Below are 22,308 nucleotides of genomic sequence, written 5' to 3' on the forward strand. Positions count from 1 at the left end.
AGCAACTGGTGGTAAGAACTGATCAGGCTCAACTATGGCTTTCTGTTAAAGCTAGCCCCACTGGGGTCAAGGTCTAGGCAGGGCACACCCACGGGACAGTAGGAGATAATTCTGTTTCAACAGCACTTCAGGAGCATGACTCAATACTCTCTGGTTCTAGGAATCCCAGTAACTACGTTCAAAATTAATATCCCTGTGCAACACTGAAAACTGATTTAATGTCATGTAAGTAAAGCATGGAGCTTTAAGAATGGTAACGTGAGGGGCTGGAGAGATGGCTCAGAGGTTAAGAGCACTGCTTGTTCTTCCAAAGGTCCTGAGTTCAATTCCCAGCAACCACATGGTGGCTCACAACCATCTGTAATGAGATCTGGTGCCCTCTTCTGGCTTGCAGGGATATGTGCAGACAGAACACTGTAGACATAATAAATAAATAAATCATTAAAAAAAAAAAAAAAAAAGAATGGTAACGTGAGAAAAAGCCGTCCTTACAACACAGGATGTACAATCAACATTACATTTAATTAAAGTGACACTCTAAACCATCAGAACCATGTTGCCACACAGCCATCTACCAAAGACGACAAGAGAAGCGAACATCAGCTGGAAATGGGCAGCACTGTGTCAACAAGTCCCCTAGGAGTAGCTAGAAAAACACCGTGGGCGCCCGTCACGTCCACTTGGCAAATGTCTCACATGGGGATCCGTTCAAGACTTCAGCTGATGGAGAGAAAGCTGCCGAGCGGCGTAGCCAGGGAGCACGCATGCGCTGGGTTGGGCACAGAGTGTGCGCATACGGGGAACACTCTGGAGAAACAGGACTATGCGAGTAGAGGACAGGGCCTTGACTGTGCTGCCCCGCCTTTGTGAAAGGGCACTGTTTAAAACACGCCAGTCACAAAGCTGGAATTAGGAGCTTTAAAATGTGAAAGGACGGAAAATTTAAATATGTGGAACATGTATTTTCTAATATTGGAAATACAACCCCCACCCCCACCCCCACCCCCAGAAAACAGGACTGTGGGCTTCCCGGAGCGTCACACATTTGGGGCTAGAAATGTTTTAAGTTTTCCCGTCATGAGTGGGTCAGGAAGGAAAACAAGGCTGGATCCCCACTAACACGAGGGATTAGAACAAACCCCTGAGACTCCACCCAATCTCATTTCTCACTCAGAACCTGAGTTATCCGCGCCCAGCTCTGGTTCGTCCCCACACTCTGGACAGTCACAGGGCCCTACCACTGCTCAGGACAAGCCTCTCCAGGAGTTAAAGAGTGCCCTTGTACAGCTTGGGCCCCCAAAGGCCTGAGATAGAAACATTATAACTAAGGCTCTCCCCCATTCCCCTCACTATACTTTCTTTACAAGTAGAAAAATAGGTTATAGACAGACTGAGCTGGCAATCAATACACCTACAGCAAACACTGAAAACACATCCCTGGGCAGATGCCAGCCTACCTCAACCCACCTGTCACTCACTACTCTTCATTCAGCAGGGTTTAAAGGTAAAGCCCCCAAATCCTGAGGCTCAAATCAATTCCTAACTCAAGACTATTTCCAATTATTCCCGGGAAAAGCAAACAGGAGAATAAACTGGGCAGATTCCTGAAGCATCATTTTTAAAGGGAGGGAGTGATCCCTCTTCATCTTGCAGGTGCCTGGGAGCTACGGAAGGCGGATCACAGGGTTCTCACACCACGGCCCTGCAGGAGCTACCAACCCACAGCTCCGGGGTAATATACAGTCAGGTCTAGAGTGAGATTTCACAGTAAAAGTAAAAGAAGTTGAATTCTTCTTTCCACACTCATTCATATCCTCCTCCATCAGCATTATTAATGGCATAGCAGGGAAAGTCATCCTTTAATTAAGTACTGCATCTAACTGAACAGAAAATGCCCTTTTAAATGGGTGTGTTTACATAAGGTCATCCAAGAGCTCCCTAAGAAAGACTTGGTGCAAGCCAGTACCCCGAAGAACTCAGGTTCTCACTCACAGCATACTTCAAGGCCTTCTGTGTGGTACCATGCAGGCCAGTCACAATCATCAGATTACCATCTTCAAAGGAACTATTTAAATTATTACGAAAGACACTTGTCACAAACAGAAATGCCCTGCAAATCAATTATTGCACACAGGACTAACAGAAGCGATGCACGAAACACCTTGAAGGCTCTAGAAGACCCAGAACAGAGACCCCAGGGCCATGCCTGTGGCTGCCCCAGCAAGCATGCCCAGGGCCAGGTCACTGTCATTGTCTCGGTACCGCTCACGGATGATGACCTGATTGGCAGGCTGTTGTCCATAAACTCCTAGAAAAGACGAGAAAAAAAAGATCTTTAAGATGTAATTTGGAAATCCAACATTCATTGAAAAGATGGTGCTGTTGCATAATATTTGATCACACGTGTGAAGATGTGTCTGTCCTTCCTCACCTGCCTAAGGTACCTTTGATGGGTTTAATAAAGAGCTGAGTGGGCCGGGCAGTGGTGGCGCACGCCTTTAGTCCCAGCACTTGGGAGGCAGAGGCAGGCGGATCTCTGTGAGTTCGAGGCCAGCCTGGTCTCCAAAGCGAGTTCCAGGAAAGGCGCAAAACTACACAGAGAAACCCTGTCTCGGAAAACCAAAAAAAAAAAAAAAAAAAAAAAAAAAGAGCTGAGTGGCCAACAGCTAGGCAGGAGAGGAAAGGTGGGACTTCCAGGGAGAGGAACTAGGGGAGGGGGAGCCGAGAGGCACATTTGCCATTGCGATGCAGAGGAAGTCTGACGTACTGTAATGAGGAGCAGTAATGAGCCACATGGCAGAACATAGATTAATATTAAGGGGTTAATTCAAGTTGTAAGAGCTAGTTGGGAACAAGCCTAAGCTAAGGCCATGCTTTCATAATTAATAATAAGTCTCCATGTCATTATGCGGGAGTTGGTGGTCCAAAGAAAGTCTGGCTATATGGTGCCCTTAACATGAACACTGTATCCACTCTCCATGTGACCAGTTCGCTCACTAGTTGGCCTTTGAGGTTTTTCAAAAAAGTGTTAACAGGTGGCTCCAGTGAGTTCAACCCAAAACTTTCCAAGACCCATCCCATATATGCTAAGGAAGACATTGTTGCAATTTATTTTAAAAAAATGATACATGACGGTCTGGAGACATGGCTTAGTGATTAAGAATACTTGTTGCTCTTGCAGAGGACCTGGCATCCACATGGTACCTCATAAGCATCCATAACTCCAGCTTCAGGGGATCCAATGCTCTATTCTGATCTCTGCAAGCACCAGGCATGCACTTGATACACACACACACACACACACAGACACACACACAAACACACACACACACAGCCAAAACACTCACACATATTAAATAAATAAATCAAAAACTATATTTTAAAAGGCGATGCATGAGGCCTACATGGTGGTGCACACCTTTAATCCCAGCATGCAGGAGGCAGGGAGAAGAGGATATCTGTGAGTTTGAAGCTAGCCTAGTCTACACAGTGAGTTTCAGGCCAGCCAGGGATACCTAGTGAGAACCTATCTGAAAGGCGAAAAGATGGTACACGCTTGTAGAGAAGAAGTTGATCGCCCTTCAGAAGAACTTTATTAGAAGAATGTGGTGGCTGGGACGAGAATGGCCCCATAGGTTCACATGTTTAAATACTTGGTCCCCAGTCAGTTGAACTGTTTAGGAAGAATTAGAAGGTGTAACCTTGTTGGATGGAGATGTATCAGCAGAGCTGGGATTTGAGATTTCAAAAGCCTACACCATTCCCGATTAACTCTGTCTCTCTGCCTCCTACTTGTAGATAAGGATGCAAGTTCTCAGCTACTGCTCCAGCACCATTACCTGCCTGTGGCCTTCTATGATGGTCACGGACTCGCCCCCTGGAACTGTCAGCCCCAATAAACTCTTTCTTCTAAGTTGTCTTGGTCGTGGTGTCTCATCACAGCAATAGAAAAGTAATTAAGAGAGAAGTGTTACCAGGGAATGGGCTGCTGCTATGACAGACCTGACCGTGTGGGTTTTTTGGAGGAATGTGAAAGACTTTGGTCAAGGAAAGCAGTCGAATGCTGTAAGTAGAGTTGAAGGGGCCATGTTCGTAGACACTTGGAAGACAGAGTGCTGAGAGCAATGTAGACTATGAAAGCTCAAGAGGTTTCAGAAGGAAACAATATTAGCAACCAAGCTAGAGACTATCCTTGTGATGTTTTGGCAAAGAATGTGGCTACTTTCTGCCTCTGTCTTAAGAATCTTCCTGAGGTTAAACAGAAGACGTTCAGACTAATCTCATTAGAGAAGGTGATTTCAAGACAGCCTAGTACTGACTATGTCACATGATTATTTAGTGATTGATGTGGGATGTTCTGTATGGCAAATGTGTTGCTCTGATTGGTTAGTAAATAAAACACTGATTGGCCAGTAGTCAGGCAGGAGGAAGTATAGGTGGGACAAGGAGGAGAATAGAGCTGGGAAGTGGAAGGCTGAGAGAGACACTGCCAGCCACCACGATAAGAAACAGCATGTGAAGATGCCAGTAAGCCACGAGCCACGTGGCAAGGTATAGATTTATGGAAATGGATTAATTTAAGCTATAAGAACAGTTAGCAAGAAGCCTGCCATGGCCATACAGTTTGTAAGCAATATAAGTCTCTGTGTTTACTTGGTTGGGTCTGAGCGGCTATGGGACTGGCAGGTGAGAGAGATTTGTCCTGACTGTGGGCCAGACAGGAAAACTCTAGCCACAAGTGATCACTCTTATGCAGATCTATAATGAAAAAGCACATCAGGAAATTTAATGTTGGAGGCAAGGCTTGTGCTAAAAGAGACAAGAGGCTAGATGCAGGCCAGATGAGGAATAAAATGGTATGCTCGGGTAAGAACCTACCCAGCTAAGCTTCCAACTTATAAAAAGTTTATACAACAAATGAATGCAACAAACCAAAGCTCACAGTTAGATATAACTCATGGAGGGGACCAATTTCCATCCCAGGTAGGCAGCCAAACTTGGCAGCGTCAGCCATGTGCTTTTGGCTTTAGAGTCAGGAAGGACACAGGGGTAACGAGGTTTGGAAATCTTCCTCCACATGTAAGGGAAACCACTGAGGCCAGGCATGTGGCAGGGGAGTCCTTGCAGAGAGGCTCAGAGAGGCCACTGAGCAAAGCTGTGAAGGTGAAGCCTGGATTGAGTCGGAGACCCAAAGATGCTGGAGATGCCAGAGCCATGGAATGTCTGCCGAGGAAAGCTGCTAACAGGGAGTGGACCCAGCCCAAGAGCAGGAAGTGTGCTGCAATCCACAAAGCTGGAAGGGAAGAGCCATCTAAGCCCTCTGACATCACACACAGGGCTGTAGGATTCGGTGTTTACCCCGCTGGGTTTCAGTCTTGCTTTGCTTCAGTATTTCCTCACTGTGTCCCTGTTCCTCCCGTCGTAGGAAAGACAATTTATTTCACACCACTACAGGCTGCAAGTATGTAAAACTTTGCTCTCTGATTTCACAGGGGGTCAAAATTAACAGATTGCCTTGTGAATAAAAAAAAAATCCAGGAAAGGCACAAAGCTACACAGAGAAACCCTGTCTCGAAAATACCAAAAAAAAGGAAAGGACATGTGTAGCCAGAAGTTTCCTGTGTCCCACCCGGTCCACAGCCGCTCAGACCCAAGTAAACACACAGAGGCTTATATTAATTAAAACTGTTTGGCCATTAGGTCAGGCCTACCAATGACTAGCTCTTATATTTAAACTCAGCCCATTTCTGTTAATCTATATGTTGCCACGTGTTCTGTGGCTTTACCTGTGTACCACTACATGCTGCTCCTCCCTGGACGGTGGCTAGAATCTCCTGACTTGGCCTTCCTCTTCCCAGAATTCTCCTTGTCTGCTTATCCTGTCTATACCTCCTGCCTGGCTATTGGCCAATCAGCGTTTTATTAAATCAGTGTACAAAAGCATTATCCCACAGCAGACATGACAGTTTCTAGATACAATGGAGGAGAAAGTTTATTGTCCAGAGTGAACATGGCCAGACTGAGCCTAGCAATGGGAGAAGAGGGGGAGGGGAAAGAAGAGAGGAGCCACTGACCAAGATGGGCGGCCTGGAGGGCAGGTGACCAAAATGGCTGGATTATATAGAGAAGGGCAGCTGGGGAAGGGCAGCTGAGTCCCTGGGTTGGAGAAGCTTAGGGTAGAGGGTAGATATGCCAGCCATACCCTGTAACAGGTAGGAACTGAGGGGTGCTGGGAGAACCTGGCAGGCAATGTCCATCCTGATATGTTAATGTAACCTCAGCCATCTATCCCAATTTTGAGAATAAACACCTTGAGTCTCAGAAAAGACTTGGAATTTGGACTTTTAAACTGTGTTGAGACTGAGAAAGACTATGGAGGCTTTTGAAATTGGACTAAGGGAATTTTACATTATGATATGGCCACAAGCACATGGGGGCCAGGGAACAGAATGTAGTCATTAGCATAAGAAAGACTCCTGTCGGCCCATATTGTAGCAGAAATATGCCCCCACTGTGAGAATTCACTCCACATACTCAGGAGAAGAAAAGGACAAAGCTCTTTACTGATACTGTGTGACTGGCTCTGCCTAGCATCCAAGAGGAGCTGACCATTAGTAGAAGATTTTGCTAGTTTATATACCTTAGGCTTATGCCTTCCACACATGCTGACATCCTAAAGCCTCTTTCAGGTCCCAGCCCCAGCTTACACTTTGAATAATAAAGACACAGAAGACTGGAAGTCTGGCCACTTCAGCAGATCCGAATTTACATAGCAAAGATATTACATATTGCCAGAATTATTTCAAGTACACGAGTGTTGCTCTTTTTTCCAATAGTTGTTACTCAGGGTCATCCTGACCACCTGGCAGAATTATGCTTTTCTTAAAGAAAACAACTGGGGGCTTTGTGGCAGGCCAGGACTTGATGGTTGTCATCCTGAGCAGCTCCCCTGAGTTACCCATGAGGGGCATATTTCTCTAACAGAGAACTGGGCCCAATGGCTGGCTCTAAGTCAAGATCTATCTCCAGTTACGGGAATAGAGCCTATTAGCTGGTCAATCCTGGTGAACAAGCATTTACATCCTGGCATTATGAATTTCACTTAGTTCTAACAGGCCTGGTTAGCACACTACATATCCTTGGGGTACTTTGGAGGCAGTACTCCTTTGGTAATTTCTACTTTGTGTAACTTAATGTCTCCTGAGAAGTCTATTAGTAAACTCTTTATAACATCAACTCTTCGAGTTACTTCTACTTCAATATGTTTGAATATGATTCCTACTTGGTTGAGCTACTGGGGAAGGATGATGAGATATGTCACTGGGGGTGAGATTTGAGGTTTTAAAAGCCCCTGACATCCCCAGTTAGTTCTCTCGTTCTCTCGTTCTCTCTCTCTCTGTCTCTGTCTCTCTCTCTCTCTCTCTCTGTGTCTCTCCCCCCCCCCGTGTGTGTGTGTGTGTGTGTGTGTGTGTTTGTATGTGTGTGTGTGTGTGTGTCCTTCTGAAACTGTAAGGCTCAATAAACTCTTCTATAATAAGTTGCCTTGGTCATGGTGTCTCATCACAGCAATAGAAAAGTAACTAAGACAAATACAGTGCCATGACCACTGGGGAGAATGCCTTCAGTTCCTTTCTGTTCTGGGGAGACAATGGGAGTTTCTTACTGATATGTTTCCAGGGGGCTGGTGGGGGTGGGGGTGGGGTTTATACCACCATGTGACCTAGCCTTCCTGCCAGGGGGGCACTGATGAGCAAGAGTAAAAACTCCAGGCTGCCTTGGAGTTTGGAGGGAGTCAGGCTTGCAGCTGCCAGCGGGAGGAATGCACTCAACTGTCTGGAAGAACAGCAAGGTCTGCTAATCAACGCTGGGGAGAGAGCTGCAGGGGTGTGGCCGCTGGAACAGAGAGGGAGGGAGGCAGCGAGGACTCTCTAAGAGCTTACTGACAGGCCAGGGTCCTCTGCTTGCCAGGGCCAAACCCTGAAACAGTGCGAAGATGAGCACACCAATAGCCAGGGAGCCAGGGCCAAATCCTACCCAATAGAGCTGCAGCCCCCCCCCCCCCCCCGGTTTCCATGGCAGCCTCTGCGCCATGCTTGCTGGGATTGACAGACAAATGGGAAGGATGTGGGAGTCACAGAGAAGCCTGATGAAAGATGAGTCAGCAGCCACGCATGGTGGCTTGCACCTGTAATCCCAGCCCTGGGGGTTTATAACAACTACATCAGTTGTTAACCATCTAATGTTGAGACAAGTCTCTCCTGAGGATTTAATTTTTATTTTTGAAGAGGCCACTGCCCTGACTCTGTTGCAGACTTTTAGACGATGGTCATGCCTAAGCTAAAATGTTAAAAAGAAGCTTCTCATTTACAGTATGAGCTAGGTACACCTGCCTCTCAATACCCCCCAGCCCCAAAACATAGTCACTTGTTCAACAGATAGACATTGAAGGAGAAACCCACTGAGGATATCTGAGAACTTCAAAGGCCCTAACATCAAAGATATGATCAAAGAGTGCAGAGAATGTGGTATGTGTACACTTGGTGCCAGAACTATGTGGCCCCGGAGCCAGAAGAACTCAAAGATACCATCTCCACATCCTTAATCTACAATCAAGAATGCCATACTCTTAGGATTCTGCAGAATGAATTATGCAAGCTCCAAGAAACCCAGAAGAGTGTCTGGGGGAAATCTTCTTGTCCAAATTGCTAAAAGGTGTCACATGAATCTTCAAATGTGCCTGCCTGTGCTGTGACCTGGAGAATTCTGATCTACACTTCCTCCCACAGTGCCACAGTCATCCATCCATCCTGTGCCTCCTCCTTCACTTCCTCTGCCCTGCCGCCCCACCTCTGCCCCCTCACCCCATTTCCTTCTCTGCTTCTACCTCCTCCTCCATTCCCTCCTCCACCAGTACTGCTCAAATAAAACAATCCCATTAAAGCACATCAGGCTGGACCACTCACGAAAGATAGACTCATACACGTCACAGTTAAAGATCTACTGCAAGTGACATTAAAGAAGCCCCAGGAGACTAAGGTAGAAAGCAGCTTAAGCCACCAGTGAAGGATGACTCACCAGTTCCTCACTTGCAGTGAGTCACCATGAACCCTGATGCCCAAGTGTTGGCGACAAGCTAGAAATGTCTTTCTTAATTATGCCTGGGGAAAAGCTGGATATCTGTGCGGAAAACTTAGAGAGTTAGTTAGAGAGGGTGGATTTGGAGAGATGCCACGGGGCTTAAGAGTGCGCCCTGCTCTTGCAGAGGACCTGTGTTTGGTTTCCAGCATTCAGGTTCAACGGTTTGCAACTGCCTGTAACTCCAACTCTGGCGAACCCGAAACCTCTGACCTCCTCAGCCACGTGTACACTGTCCACATACATACAGATAATAATTTAAAATAATTTAATTTTCAAAAAGAGAGAGAGGGGAGAGCTGGGGGAGAACTCTTCTCAACAATAAAGAAAACCAATGCCAACGCTGCCCGATGTCCTGGGGTGATCTATGTAATATGCAGACAAAATCACCAAGTCTTTCTTAATGAAGTAGAGTGTTGTTGTCTTTGCTACTTTTCTGTTGCTGTGATAAAACACCATGGCCAGAGCAACCTACAGCAGGGAGGTTTAGTTTGGGCTTATGGTTGCAGAGGGATAAGAATCCGTCACCATCACAGCCGGAAAGCGTGGCAGCAAGCAAGCACTAGGAAGAGCTGAGAGCTCACATCTCAAAATGCAAGCAGGAAACTTAAGAGCGAATTGGACATGGTATGAGGTTTTCATTTATTTATCTTCTTCTTCTTCTTCAGGGAGAGCACAAATGTTGTCTCCCTACCAAGTTATTTGGTAGTTTCCCACATTTGAGGAAATCGCAGGGGTCAGCATAATTGAGGTGCAATGGATAAGCCTTGTTCTGGGAAACCCACCCTCGTGATCATGGTATTTCCCCTGCCAGGTTAAGTATGGTATGAGGCTTTTAAAACCTCTAACCTCACCTCCAGTGATGCATTTCCCCCGGCAAGGCCACAACTCCTAACCCTCCCTGAACAGTGCCACCAACCGTGAACCAAGTACTCAACTGAGAGTATGGGGGACATCTCATTTGAACCACCTCACTCCACTCCCTGGCCCCCAGAGTCTCCTGGACATATTATAAAACAAGCTTCATCATGTCTAACTTCGAAAGTCCCCGAAGTTGTTCAGTCTCAACACTGTTTAAAATTTCAAAGTCTTTTTAGAGACTCCAGGCAATCTCTGAACAGTAACCCCTGTAAAAATAAAAAATACTACTAACTTATAATGAATGGCACAGAGTATATGTTACCATTCCAAACGGTAGGAAATGGGGATAGTGAGGAAATACTGGACCAAAGCAAGACAAACATCACATCCCATAGTTCATGCCTGATGTCAAAGTGCTTAGATGGCTCTGCCCTTCGCGGCCTACAAGATCCCCCCCCCCATGTGTGTGTGTGTGTGTGTGTGTGTGTGTGTGTGCGCAGCTCTCCCCAGCAGACGTCTCTAGCATCTCCAAGATTCTGGAGTCTCCAGCACAACTCAGGCTTCACTTCCACAGCGTCGCACAATGGCCTCTCAGGGCCTCCATACAGAGACTTCCTTCCCACGGGCCTGGCCCGAGCGGCTCTCCGTAACCGTGGAAGAAGAGTCAACCACCCCTTTACTCAAGTATCTTTCGTGACTCTAACACCAGCGCCAGGAGGACATGGCTGCCAAGTCCAACTGTCACCCTGAGGTGGAATCTAGTCTCCTAGAACCACATTTGCAGCAGCTCTTGCTTGTTCCCTACCAGCTGCTGGAGCCTTGCCCTAAGGCACACTTCCCTTTAGTCCAGTGCTGACCTGGTCACTCTTTAGTCTCCTTATCTCTTTCCAAAGCACAAGCCTCGGTTGCAACATTAAGTTTCCTGGGGCGCTTTTTCTTTTGAAACTACATTGTGTATTTCTTTCCGCTCTGCTTGCTCTTCTTCATTGTAGACCTGGGTGGGAAGGAGCGCTAATAATCACATGATGCAGTCAGGATTAGGCTGTCTCGCAATCTTTTCTGGCCAAGAAATTAGTTCGTGGCTTTTAACGGAGCCTCAGGCAAGTTCTTAGAACAAAGACAGACAGCAGCCGCACTCTTCGCCCAAATATCACAAGAATGGTCTCTCGATCAGTTTCTGATATTGTTGATTTGTTCCCCTCTGAGACCTCTTGAGTTGGGCCTCCACAGTCCACATTGTTCTCAGTACCACTGTCTCCCAAGAGCCTAGCAGCATGGCCCATTATGCTCTGCTTCCAATACTCAACCACTTTTCTAGGCCAAAGTCCCAAAGTCGTCTACATTCTTAAAAAAAAAAAAAAAAAAAAAAAAAAAAAAAAATTCATGGTCAGGTCTGTCACAGAAATAGTCCACTCCTTGGTACCAACTTCTGCCTTAACTTTTGTATTGATGTGATAAAACACCATGACCAGGACAACTTACAGAAGGAAGGGGTTATTTGGGGCTTCCAGTTCCAGAGGGATAAGAGCCCATCGTCCTCCTAAGAAGGAAGTGTGACAGCAAGCACCAGGCACGGCAGCTCAGAGCTCACATCTCAAACCATAAGCAGGAAACAAAGAGCTATCTGGATATGGTCCAAGGCTTCCGAAACCTCAAAGCTTGCCCCCAGTAATGCACCTCCTCTAGCAAGGCCACACCTCCTAAGCCTCCCCAAACAGTGCCACCACGTGAGGACCAAGAGTGTAAACGTCCAAGAATATGGGGGAGTATCTCAAGCCACCACAACTATGTATGAATATCCTAATACATTTCTATTGGAAGAATCAGAGTATATGCTGTGACTACACATACTGTGGCATAAAGTATATAGACAACTTTCTGGTTTTCATGATGACAAGGGAACCTAGTGGTAAGAGGCAATATGCAAAGTGGTATTGATTGGAATGGAATGGCCCAATTTAGATTAGAAAGGCTGTTCAAGGGGGTTGGAGATGGCTCAGCAGTTAAGAACACTGACTGCTCTTCCAGAGGACCCAGGCTCAATTCCCATGGCAGCTCACAACTATCTGTAACACCAGTTCCAGGAGACCCGACACCTATGGCAGAACACCAATGCACATAAAATAAAAATAAATAAATTTACGAAAGGCTATTCAAACGTAACTGGCTGACTGGAGCTTGTTCTACACCAGTGTAGCTACAACACAAAGAAAATGGCCTGGTTTCTGTTCACCCAGTGCATCCCAAGGTAACCAACAAGAAAAGGTCCTAAGGGTCATGCATTCGTTACTACTCAATCCCAGCATTCCAGGGACTAGAGGAGGAACTCAAGGGGAAATCGATCTGGGATACACAGTGAGACCCTGTCTCAAAACAAACAAGCATAAATCTTCTAGGTTGTCTTCTCCTTCATCCTCCTTTTGCTCTTTATTTTGAGACATGTCTCATGCCAACCAGGACAGCCTTGACTTAATTCACAGCTGAGAAAAAAAAAAAAAACCTTGAAAAAAAAAAAAAACCTTGAACTTCTGATCCTCCTGCCTCTACCACATGCAGTTTTATGTTGTGCTGGACTTTGTGCACGCTAGACAAGATTCTACCACCTGAGCCACATCCTCAGTCCTCAAGACTTCAATGCCGAAGAAATAAGGCAGAACATGCTCTAGCCAAGTACAATCTTTTTCCAAAAGATCTGGAAGCAAAGACCTAACATAACCTTGAATTTTAGAACAATGAGTTGTCCCTCACGTTTTCCTCCGACTTCCCCTCATGAACTGTGACACACATTCATCCACACATATACAACACATGCACACAAAATAAATAAAATGTAATTTTTTTTTAAATTAAAATTACTCTAGTACCATAAAGATATGTAAAAATCCAGAAGACTATTCAAGAAAAAAATAAGCAAAAATCACAGTGATAAAGAGATTTGGGGTCTCCAGTAGAAAGCGTAGCTCATTTAACTTCACACTGAAAAGTAAAAATCCCCCTTGTTCCCCACCCTATGCAGAGACCAGGGGCAGCGGCCGGCATGAGTTACCTGCGTATGGGTACTGGTAGGGCACAGCATACGCTTGCCCATTGGCAGCATAGACGACTTGAGTTCCTGCTGGGTATGCGCCACTGTAGGGACCGTAGCCATAGACCTGCGAAAAGAGAGAGTCCTGTGAGAAACACAATTCTGAAGGGCCGGTGATATAGCTCAGCGGGTAAAGGCACTTGCCGCCTGGCCTGATGACGTGCACTCCGTCCTGAAACTCACATTGTGGAAGGAATGAACAAGTCCTAAAACTCGTTCTCTGACCAGGAGCAGGGGTGTGTGGGGATGGAGAGGGGGTGACATACATGGGAGGCATGGGGGGAGGGAGGAGAACAATGTGATTATATTTTAATCTACATACATACATATATAATATGGTGATATTATATTTGTGCTTTGATAAATAAAGCTTGCCTGGAGATCAGGGGGGAAAAGCCAGCCATTTTAAGTAAACAAAGTCAGGCAGCACACGCTCTTAATCCAATCACTTATCAGGCGGGGTCTCTGTGTGTTCAAGGCCATACTAGAGAACAGAACCAAGTGTGGTGACACACGCCTTTAATCCCAGTAACCATAGAGACCTGGAGGTCTGTACAGATAGACAGTGACAAGGAAGTGAGGTAGCTGGGCTAAGAGCCAATGAGAGGGCTGAATAGCAAGGCAGTAAAGGCATGGGTAGACAGAAAGTAGCTTGCATTTGGAAGATGCAGAGTTGGTGAGGTAAGGCTGGCTGGTGGCTTTCCCTATTTCCCTAATCTCTAAGGCTTTCACCCCTAGATTTGGCTCCGTGTTTTTTATTTAATAAGACCATTTAGAAACTCAACTACATACATACATACATACATACATACATAGGTATCTGCCCACCTCTACAGGTGTACTATGGCATGCCCCAGATTGGACAATGGAGAAGCTGGTAACTCAGACATCCCAATGAGTGCAGACAAAAAGGGCCCCAGGAAAAGTCTGTTTTCTCTGCCCAAAGACCTGAAGAAACGACAGCCTAGCAGGAGGGAGTATTTTCAGACAGTAACTCCCCCGTTCTAAGCAAACACATATAAGAACCACCTGTAGGAACACGCTACTCCTGTCACCAAAGGTCAGAGGTGGAGGGCCTAACTAGCATGCTCAGCAGCTACAAGCCTCCCCTGCTCCCTTAGAGTACAGCCAGAAGAGGATGAGCAAGGAGCATCTGGACTTCATCCCGACAAGACACCTACTCTAGCAGCAGCAGACCATGGGCTGGGCCATGGAGTCCACTGTGGCCGAGGAGAAGCAATCTGCCCTTGGAATCAATAAAGGCCTGGTGGGGAGTGATGTACCGGAAGTCATGCACCTGTCAATGGAGACACCAGAACAGTAACAGGGTGGCCTCTCCTCCCAGCAAGGTGCTCTAAGAGAACCTAGGCTCCTGAGCTGGAAGCCATCCCTGGTTGTGGGCTGAGAAACTGGATTTCCACTCCCACCCAAACACACGATGAAAATAAAGCTCAGAGCATCACAGTGTTTAAAATGTCAAGGTTCTGATCAGAAATCATTTGTCACACAAAAAGCCAAGAAGACCTCAAACAGAGTGACAACAGGAAACACCCACACTGAGACAGCAGGGATGTCAGTGGGAGGGCTGGAGTGAGCTCAGTGGACAGAGCTTGCTAGGCGTGGGAGAAACCCCAGATCCCATCTCAGCACCTGAGGGGAAAGATGCTAGAATTATCTAGAAAGAATCTATATGTTGGGCTCTGGTATATGGGCGGTCTATGTGCAGTGTATGGGTGTGGATGTAAACATACATGTGTAGAAGGTACACATGCCTGTACATGCATCAGAGGCAAGAAGAGGATGCTTCATGATCTTCTCTCTCTCTCTCTTTCTCTCTCTCTCTCTCTCTCTCTCTCTCTCTCTCTGTCTCTCTCTCTCTCTCTCTCTCTCTCTCCCCTCACCTTATTCCCTTGAGACATCTCTCGCTGAACCTAAAAAAGATCTTTTTTTTTTTTTTTGCAACAGTCTACTTGTTAACCTAGAATGAACTCTCTACGTAGGCCAGGCTGGCCTCAAACTCACAAAGATCCACATGTTTCTGCTTTCTGAGTACTGAGATTAAAGCTGTGCACCACCACACTCAGCTCTGGAAAGAGTTTTAAAGTAACTACTATAAAAATGTTTCAGTTAGTAATTATGAAATGAATAAAATTATGTGAAAAAATAAAAACGCTACCCAAAATAAAAAAATCATAAGAAAAATCAGTATGAGATATATTCACATTTTTATATATTAAGACATAAAAAATACAAATTTTAGCTGCGCAGTGGTGGCACATGCCTTTAGTCCCAGCACTAGGGAGACAGAGGCAAGTGGATCTCTGTGAGTTCGAGGCCAGCCTGGTCTACAGAGTGAGTTCCAGGATAGCTAGGTCTACACAGAGAAACCCTATCTCAAAACCCCTTCCTGCTCCCCTCAAAAACACAAAGAATACAAATTTTAGAACATGACAGGGTGTGAGCCTACACACCTGTAATCCCAGAACTTGGAAGTTGAGGGGAAAAATGATCAAGAGTTTACAGTATACAACCACTTGGAAATAATGAAACACTTACAAATCTAACAAACATGTATAAAATCACTATGCTGGAAAATGTGAAAGGCTGACAAAAAAACAAAAAACAAGCATAAAAGCGAAGAGGAGACAGAGAGAGAAGGGCACAAAGCTCGGGGCAGGAAGCAATACTTCTCTCTAAACATGATCCATCGGCTTAGAGGAGCTTTTGTCAAAAACCTTGCAAGATTTTGCAGTAAACATAGATAAACGGATTCAGGGCTGGCCAGATGGCTCACCGGATAAAGGTGCTCGCCTCCAAGCCCAGTGACCTGAGTTTAATCCGCAAGACCCACACAGTGGAAGGAGAGAACCAATGTCGACAAGCTGTCCTCTGACTTTTACCTGTGCACTGTGGTGTACAGGCACCACACACACACACACACACACACACACACACTCACACACACACACATGCACTCACACTCATACACACACACACACTCATACACACACTCTCACACACACTCATACACTCATACACACACACTCACACACATAAACTCACACTCATACACACACAAATAAGTGTTTTTCCTTTAATTAAACCAATCTATAAACAGGGTGAGAGAGCTCAGTGGAAAAGAACTTGCCTAGCGTATGTAAAGCCTTGAGTTCCATCTCTATCACTCACATAAAGAAAAAAAAATTTTACACACAAAATTTCTGAACATGAATATATATATATACATATATATGTGTATATATATATATATATATGTATATATATATGGTCTTTTGTTTCTTTTGAGAGAGAATCTCTAGCTTAAGCTGGCCTCCTATGGAGCCAAGAACAATCTTGATCTCCTGACTCTGCAGCCTCCACCTCCCAAGAGCTGAGAGTCCAGGCATGTGTTGCTACCCCCAGTTTATGCCGTGCTGGAGACTGAACCCAGGACCTCTGGCTTGTGAGGCAAACACACTGTCAACTGAGCTCCATCACCAGCTCTAATAATTGCTTTGTTTCATCTACGTAAAGAGGATGAGGAATATTCTGTGATACCGAGATTTTTAGTGTATTTCTAATTTCCCTGATACTGACTGAAGATTCAGAATAAAACCACAACCAAAAACAAAAGAGAAGACAAACAGAAAACGCAAGGCAGCAGAGAGCCCCAGCTTCCCACACGTGCACCATCTCTGCTCCCTACCTCAGGGGTTGGTGTAGCGTAGGCAGCGTAGGGAGGTGGCGAGGCGGCCACTGCGGTCTCTTCAGACAGGATTGCTGAGCCAACGTAAGCCTGTGTGAGACAAGAGAGCTAGGACCAAAGCACACTTACTCAGCAAACCAAAGATCAACAGGCTTCAGCTCTCTGAGAAGGAAGGGCCTCTCCTGCTGGTCCAGGGGCAGTCTCCAGTCTCACTAAAACACCCTTTTAGTGCAGCAGCAAGGTGACGCATCCTGGCTCAGCTCCCAGCCAGAGCTGAGCAAGTGCTCCTGGACTGGGGAGATGCCAGAGGCTCCACTGCTGCCCAGTGCCTTTTAGACCAAGAGTTACCTCTCTCATCAGTCTATCTGGTCCCAATCAGAAGTGCACCAGGAGCATGCTCTTCCTATAGTTCAAAAACTACCCCGGTGAAAAGGAAAAAAACCAATAGCTCTTCTTTAAAAATCCAGCGTGGGCAACTTACTGTGTTCGTTCTGGAATCCTGCAGTGTAAACTTCCATGCCCTGGAGAAAAACAAAAACAAAAACAAGGTACACTGAGGTAATCCAACATTCCAATGATTCTTAAAACCGGGCTAGGTCAGCATTCCTGGAAAGGCATGTTTAAAGAGAGACATGTAGCCTGTAATCCCAGCACTTGGGAGACTTCAACAGGAGGACTACCATGAGGTGAGGTAACATGTGCTGTACACAAAGACCCTGTCTCATACCACCCCACCCACACCAAAATAAACCAAAAACAAAGAAAAAAAAAAAAAAAAAAACTTCAGGCCTTACCCCAAGACCCACCAAATCATCTTTTGTTCAAGACATGAACTAAGAAAATATGTATATTTAAAGAACAGATTTATAGTCTATACCGTTGAAAGCACAATGTACACCATTTAATATTTTCTTCTCTTTAATACATGTGAAATATTCTGTAAGCAATCTCATTAGCAGCCAACACTGGCTCGAAACCTACTCTGTGGTCTAGGCTGACCCCAAATTCAAGATCCTCCCACCTCAGCCTACAGAGTATGGGGATTGAGGTGTATACCAACACACTCAGTCCCTGCTTCATTTTTAGTGGCTATTCTATGTTCCATGATGTGAAGAGATTTCAATTGTCTTAGTTAGGGTTACTATTGCTGTGATGAAACTCCATGACCCAAAGCACCTTGGGGAGGAAAGGGTTTATTTCCACATAACAGTTCATCATCAGAAGCAGGTAGGGCGAAACTCAAGCAGGGCAGGAACCTGGAGGCAGGAGCTGACGCAGAGACCACGGAGGACTGCCGCTTTTCTCAAGTGAAGCTCCCTCCCTTCCAGTGTGTGTCAAGCTGCAATAAAACTAGCCAGCACACCAGCGACATCCTTACCATCAAAAAGAATGCTCCCTGTTACCTTTGTGCCACTTTTGTTTTTGAACTCTTGACCCTCCCACCTCCACCTCCCAAGTGCTAGGATGACAGGTGTACCCCAGCATGGCCTGCTTCCCTTGCTGCTTCTGTAAACATTTCTAGAGGATGATTCCTAATGATGTGATCAGCCAAAAGATGCACCCATCTCAGAAAGTAGACGATAAATAGACAGACAGACAGATAGATGGATGCTTTCCCTTACTTCACTTGATAGTTGGAGAAGACAATCCAGACTTACTTTTCCATCTTTCCTCAGAGGTCTCTATAATGGACTGAATTACTCGCCTTCCAAAGACAGGGTCAGGTTATGGTCCCTAGTACCAATTGATGAGTGTGATTCACCAGAACATGGGGTCTTTACACATGAAATCAAATGAGAATGGCGTCCAACTGTAAGGTCCTCAGTCCAACATGACCAATGAGGGCACAGACCCAACAGGAGAAGGCATTGTGACAACCGAGGCGGAAGCCCACGTGCACCATACACACACATAGACATTTTAATTTTAATAAAAATGTAAAAATTTAATAAAAATTTAAAAAGTTTATCCAGACATTGCAGCACATACCTTTAATACCAACAATGGGGAGACAGAGGTAAATGGATCTCTGTTGAGTTTGAGGTCTACACAGAGAGTTCTAAGTCAGCCAGGGCTACATAGTCAAAATCTCTCTCTCTCTCTCTCTCTCTCTCTCTCTCTCTCTCTCTCTCTCTCTCTCTCTCTCTCTCTCGTACACATACATACACACATGCACAAGACCAGTGTGAATCTATCAATGAAAAGCACAAAGTGGCCGCTAACAGGTTTTGCCATTCACTCTGGGATCCTGCCTGTCTTAATTACAGTTCTATTGTTGTGAAGAGACACCATGACCATGGCAACTCTTATTTACAAAACAGAAGTATTTAATTGGGGGCTTGCTTATAGTGTCAGAGGTTTAATCCATTATCACCATGGCGGGACATGGCAGCATGCAGACAGGGGCTGGGGAGTAGCTGAGATCTCCATCCTGATCCACAGACAGAGAGACCCTGGGTTTAGAACGGGCTTTTGAAACCTCAAAGTCCACCCCCAGTGACACACTTCTTCCAGTAAGGCCACAACCCCTAATCTTTTTCAAATAGTGCCACTCCCTGATGACTAAACATTCAAAAATATGAGCTTGGGGGGCGGGAAGTGGGGGCATTCTTATTCAAACCACCACACTGCTTGAGCAAGAGGGACAGAAATCAGATTAAAGGGTTCTAGGGAGATGGCTCAGTGGGTAAAAGTGTTGGCCATGAAGGCATAGGGACCTGAGTTTGAATCTCTGTAACTCGTGTAAAAAATTCATCTGTGCAGCACTAAGAGATATAACCCAGCACTCCTATGGAGAAATGAACAGTGGAAACCAGAGCTTGCGGGAAAACACAATGAAAAATTGACAAGACCTGTCTCATATTGTCTTCTGACCGCCACCCTTACGATGGCACACGTGTGTCTTTACACATACGCACAGACATGTATGTACATGTACATACACACACACACACACACACACACACACACACAGACATCCACACACAAGAAAGAAATTAGATCCAAGAAAAGTGCCAGTTGTATTTCTCTCCTACAGTCCCAGCCTGGAGGGCAATTCTACTCCCATTCTTTTCCCCTCCTGACAAGTGGAAATGGGAGCAGAAAATACTTTGTCACTTAATGAATCGAAACGAAATCATAATGAAATCAAAACTCACAGGCAATCGTCTGTGCTCTCCGCACAGAGACTGATGGTTCTCCCGTCTCGGCAGACGATCTGCAGCAGACAGTCTTTGGGCTTCCCATCTGGAGGCTGGATGTCTAGGAGAAACAAGCAGAATGGAGGCCCACTCTGTAGCTTTTCTTTTTTTCTTCCCCCTCCTTACACATTCTTAGAACTAACAACCCACAGAAGTGGAGAACAAGACAGGCCGTCACTGCATGGGAAATAACCTGGGGCCTCACTAAGAAACAGAAGGGAAACAGTCAAGCTGGCAGGCAAGGAAGACTCCATTTGTTCCTCGTAAAGTGAGCATAGAGAAAACACGACCAACCCCAGCATCCAATGTACCACACGGCTTCAAGCAACTGACCAGACTACCACATGCACCCAGTGTCTAAATCAGAAAATCAGCATGACCTAAGGGGGGGGTCCATCTTTCTTGGGGTGGCTAGCAGTCTGGTTCCTTCTCCCAAGATAAAGGGATGCAGGCTGGGCCTAACTCCAATTTAAAAAAAAAAAATCCATGTATCACGATGTTCATGATGGAGTGTTCAAGCCCCACTACGGCTGCCTGGACACAGCCCAGTTTGATACTGAAACAGACTCATTAAGGAAGGGAGGCACGGCAGTTCTGGGCACCGCTTACCCCGACACTCATGCCCCATGCGGATATTGATGCAGTCCACCGGCATGTGGACCTTATCCTCTATACTCTGCCGGGTCTGGTCATCATAGTAGATCAGGTGACCGTCGGACCACAGGTCAAACCAGTTCTTCTTCCAGCGCTTCAAAATGGTACCTGGGGGGGGCGGGGGGGGGGGGGAGTAGGGAAAGTCAGCTTTGGGTTAAAACAACAAAGGCTGTCCCCAGTGCACAGCCGACATAGAGGAAACTGGCCACCCCCACAGAACTGATGGAAACAGACGTGGCCGGGCCACTCCCATCTTAATGGTGCAAGCACAGGACGCTGCCAGGCAAAGCACAAGCCGTGAAATAAACCAGATTGAAAATTAAGGCCGCACCCCTCCAAGGGAGCGTCAAGGAAGAGGGGACAGGACCCATGCAAAAGCCGCAGGATGGAGAAGAGATCTGTGGAACATGGCCACCCCGGACACAACATGACTACTGTGCTCATGAACAGAGCTGCTGTGGATACCTGCACAAGGCCCACCCAAGACTGGGCCTTTCAACACTCCATCATGGAAGGGAAAAACATATATAAAAATTATAATGTAATGATAATAGCTTTAAAAAAAAAAAAAAAAAAAAAAAGCTCACCTTCCAAGAGCATGGCAATGCCTAAGGAGGAAAAAACTAGAGGCCAGCCAGAGAGAGGGCTGGCAAAAGACTTGTCCTCGGGTCTGCCAAGGCGCCCATGCCTCCTGTTGCCAGGAGGTTGGGGGCCCAAAACTCAAGAGAAGGTAGCCCTCAGGGACTGAGGCTACCCTCTGAAATCTCAGGTAAAGCCGGCATTAATCACTCTGTCGAGGCTAAGGCTACCCACAGAGCTGGGGAGCAGAGCTCCAGGTCTGGGAAGGGGTAACTGGCTCTCTCCACTTTGCAGCACCTTGGAGTGGCAGTCTAGGAGATGAACAGCTGGTATATGAAGAACACATATGTCCACAGCTGTCAGGTCTAGGAGCCTGGACCTCAAGAACTAAGTTTCCTCTGGAAACAAAAAGGCCAATGTGCCCACCTAGGCAAGTCTCCCTACTGATCCTTCGCAGCCCCACATAAGATGGGCTGTTTCCCACACACAGAGGCCAGAGACGGAAGCCAGGTGTGCTCAGCCTCAGCAGCCTCAAGTCGACCCTTAATAATAAAGCACAGGACTGAGGAAAGGAAAAGGGGAAGGGACCTCCATGCTTCCCGGTTCCTATCACCTCCGTGTTTTCAGCTCTAAAAGTCCCCAGAGGAAATGCAAGGCAACAGCATGAACCAGACACGAACTGTTTGCAAACGTGATCTGTTTTAGCAGACTCAAGTGTCTACTTACTCTGTCGAAGCAACCATCCACTCTTCACAAACGCCATCTCTTCAGCTGCGGGAGAAAGGACAGACAGGTTCAGAATTAAGAGTCGGGAAAAGAACCGTTCATCTGGCTCAAGTGCCAACCCCCCTCTCCTCCAGGGTGAGCCCAGGAACAGCCCAAAGACATCTGACCTCACACTACTCCACATTTATCAAACGCCTCCTCCACAGGTCCATACCACCCACCTTCCCTCCCACCTCCCTGAGTCGCAACAGGCATGAGGCAGCCCCAGGAACACTGACAACCAACTGATCTTGGTTCTGATAAGGACTTAGGGCCTCTCACAACACACCCAGTGTCCTGGAGACAGAGTCCAGCTGCCTTAG

General features: G+C 46.3%; 1 protein-coding gene across 1 annotated transcript; it reads right to left on the minus strand.

The window, feature by feature from the left end:
• Nucleotides 1–1,651: 1,651 nt before the first annotated feature.
• Plekhb2 (pleckstrin homology domain containing B2) lies at nt 1,652–22,048 on the minus strand. The gene is made up of 7 exons (XM_059282353.1): nt 21,947–22,048; nt 20,597–20,749; nt 19,946–20,048; nt 17,269–17,308; nt 16,788–16,877; nt 13,043–13,148; nt 1,652–2,308 (listed from the first exon to the last, which is right to left on the minus strand). The coding sequence occupies exons 1-7, from the start codon at nt 21,981–21,983 to the stop codon at nt 2,172–2,174; spliced, it is 666 nt and encodes a 221-aa protein (XP_059138336.1). The 5' UTR covers nt 21,984–22,048; the 3' UTR covers nt 1,652–2,171.
• Nucleotides 22,049–22,308: the final 260 nt, after the last annotated feature.

Source organism: Peromyscus eremicus, chromosome 16_21 (assembly GCF_949786415.1).
Source record: "Peromyscus eremicus chromosome 16_21, PerEre_H2_v1, whole genome shotgun sequence".
In the NCBI taxonomy this organism is placed as follows: Eukaryota; Metazoa; Chordata; class Mammalia; order Rodentia; family Cricetidae; genus Peromyscus; species Peromyscus eremicus.